General features: G+C 46.2%; 1 protein-coding gene across 1 annotated transcript; it reads right to left on the bottom strand.

The window, feature by feature from the left end:
- Positions 1 to 1,144: 1,144 nt before the first annotated feature.
- LOC117520784 (small integral membrane protein 32-like) lies at positions 1,145 to 2,557 on the bottom strand. The gene is made up of 2 exons (XM_034182117.1): positions 1,923 to 2,557; positions 1,145 to 1,694 (listed from the first exon to the last, which is right to left on the bottom strand). Exon 2 carries the CDS (start codon positions 1,655 to 1,657, stop codon positions 1,319 to 1,321), a length of 339 nt encoding a protein of 112 aa, XP_034038008.1. The 5' UTR covers positions 1,658 to 1,694; positions 1,923 to 2,557; the 3' UTR covers positions 1,145 to 1,318.
- Positions 2,558 to 3,076: the final 519 nt, after the last annotated feature.

Here is a 3,076-nt window from a genome sequence, read left to right as displayed (position 1 = left end):
GGACAAACGTAGACATCAAGGGCAATAAAACACATGGTGCAAAAATATTTTTTTCTGATGTTTCTCAGCAGTTAACAGGACTACAGAGTTGATTAAACCTTTACATTGATCAGCAAAATATTTGTGGTTGATTGGTATAATTAGCGTCACAAGGAAGTCACTCGCTCACCTTCAACCGCTTACTCCAATTAAGGGTCATGGGAGCCTGGAGCCTATCCTAGCAGTCATAGGGCGTGAGGCGGGGTACACCCTGCACATACAAACACACTCATACATACCTAAGGACAATTAAAATTTTCCAGTCCTAACCTGCATGTCTTTGGATGTGGGAGGAAGCCGGAGCACCTGGAATGAACCCACACAAACACGGGGAGAACATGCAAACTCCACACAGAAACGCCACAGGTGGAATCGATCCCATGACCTCCTTTCTGTGAGGCAACAGTGCTAACCGCTAATCCACCATGCTGTCACAAGGAAGTCATGTTTGTTAAAAAAATATATATTATTCACAATCTTTCATTCTCTTTGAGGTTACCATGATCTCTGCTTATAAATAAATTCAGTTTGGAAGTGAGAGAATAATAAACATAATAAGTCGTGTTACATTTCAACAAAAAGTTGGAGGATTCTAAGGACAAATTATCACAAGTTTTTGAAATCAAAACACTGTGCACACTCAAAAGCTGCCGTGAACTATCTGATATATTCCAGTGTGCAGAGGGTTTGAACCTCCCTCTGATGCATTTCATTTCAAATTGTAATCTGCCAGAAAAACACATTCAAATGTGTGACCATACCTCATTTAATCACCAGTTTACAGACAATATAAATATGGCCACATCATTTCACAATACAGTCAATTACAGCACGTTTTATATACAATCAAGTAACATTTTTAGGCTTACAGGCTCTGCTGTCACACATCTTGTCAGGTCCAAGTCAGAGAAATGTGGCTGCAGGTCAGATGGAAACTATGTCTATAATAATTAAATGTTCCAAACTGAACAGCAGGGATCACAGGAGGTTCAGTTTTACTAAAACATTGATTTGGTTAGGATTTTCATTTCCTTTGTTAATGCAAAGTAATCATAGCAGAGTAGCCTGGAGTGATTTTTTTTTTTTTTTTTTTTTTTTTTTTTTATATAATATAGATTGGGGTTGTGTTTGGAAAGGGAAAAACTGACTGGGACTGTACAGTAGGATTCCAGGCAAGTTGATGAAGGCAAAAACATCACGTGTCCAGGACGCAGTTCAACCTGCAGCTTGATATAAGCCATAACCCCCATAAAGTCTCAGTCTGTCTCAGGGGTCCATCCTATTTGTAGGAGGTCCGAGCCTCTCTCAGTGACCTGTCATATGGCATGGAGGCGAAGAAGGAGCTGCGGAGCTGGCAGTTGATGAAAAACACAATCAGCAGCACCAGCAAGAAGAGCAGTAGGCACATGACTATGTAGGTGACGAGGTCCGGTTTGTGGAGCTCACCCTCCCGGAGCCCTCCTCCCCCGCGCCCCGTCGTGGGTCTGAGCAGGGCGGCCACGCTTACTGAGCCGCCGTGGGAGGCGTTTAGGGAGGAGGGGGTCTGTGTGGATGACTGGGCCATGAGCACCAGGTTGAAGTCCGGGGCGTCGGTGGAGTTGAGAATCTGCCTCAGCATGGCTCATCCATGCGCGCTCACCCGATGCGTCTGTCGGCTGGAATTAAGAATGAGAAGACACAATGTTCTCTTAAAAACAAAACTACAATTAAAACTATAAAAATCAGGATGTTGTCGAACACATTTGACAAGGTCACTTAATAAAAAGTCTCCACTTGATTGCGCCAAACACCCTGGAGTTTATCAGGTTAAACACAGTGTGGAATATTTTACATCACTTAATTTTTTAATGCACATGGCGCAAAGGTTGAAGGATGATACTTACTTTGATGTGCGTTGCGCAGAGTTCGGCAGGTGAGCTGGAAGAGACGAAATCCCGGCTCTGCATTCCTCTGCGTACCCGGATCTGTCCGCCCCAGCCCCGCCGAGGACGCGGTGTGGAGACTGGAGACGCGGCGGGTCGATAACTTTAAATCTGCGCCTGCTGTCCATACGGGTGGCACATTAACGCAGTGCCCCCAAACACAAATACTCTAACATGTGAAATCCACCAGCGCGCATCCAAGTCCCGACAAAGACTCGCAAAACCAGCTTCCACTCATGGACGTTTAATCCAAACAGCACGCGTCACGTTACGTGCGGACTGAACGGCGGTCAAATCCAGATGACTCCGGGGTCTGGAGGGGGCGCTGAAGGGTCGGTGCTCACACATGTCTTCTTTCTGTGCCGGGATGTGCAACAGCGAGGTCCCCTCTGACCGTGCGTATGAAGGCGCACGCGAAGGGCACCGCGCCTCTTCCACCCTGCAGCTGAGTTGATTTTTCATCCAGTGTAGGTCGATAAATGTCGGATAGGCGCAATTCGGCCCCGTCCCTTATGAAATTATCGATCCGGTGTGACAAAAATGCGCCAAAAGGAGGGATTAATGGAGGACGCAGCAGCGCACCAGGTCGTAAACAGCTTCCCATCCTAGTCCAAGGTGCGCGCATGAGTGAGCGAGGGGGAGAGAGAGAGAGAGAGAGAGAGAGAGAGAGAGAGAGAGAGAGAGAGAGAGAGAGAGAGAGAGAGAGAAGAGAGAGAGAGAGAGAGAGAGAGAGAGAGAGAGAGAGAGAGAGAGAGAGAGAGAGAGAGAGGAGAGAGAGAGAAGAAAAAGGAAGGGGCGCTGGAGGGTCTATCTATCTGTCTGTCTATCTGTCTCTCTCAGAGACATTTTAAGGCCATGTGTGGAATGTCTCACATTGTAGTGATGGGAGAGCAGGAGGTGTGAGTTTGGTTTGTGCAGGTGGTGGTGTTTGTGTGTGTTATAAGGTGGCGATGATTAGAACTGAAAGAAGGTCTAACAGGTAGTCTGTAAGAGAATGATTCATATGTTGATATCGGAACAATCTACTACATTTCCAGGGAAGGCATTTTTAAATTGAAGATAAACCAAAACCACCCTTTGCACAGCTATCAGACTCCTTGGTTCCAGAGTTGAAA

The sequence above is a fragment of the Thalassophryne amazonica genome, chromosome 11, assembly GCF_902500255.1.
Source record: "Thalassophryne amazonica chromosome 11, fThaAma1.1, whole genome shotgun sequence".
NCBI classification, from domain to species: Eukaryota; Metazoa; Chordata; class Actinopteri; order Batrachoidiformes; family Batrachoididae; genus Thalassophryne; species Thalassophryne amazonica.
Note: the sequence above shows the minus strand (reverse complement) of the source record. Positions and strands in the feature narration are given on the sequence as shown.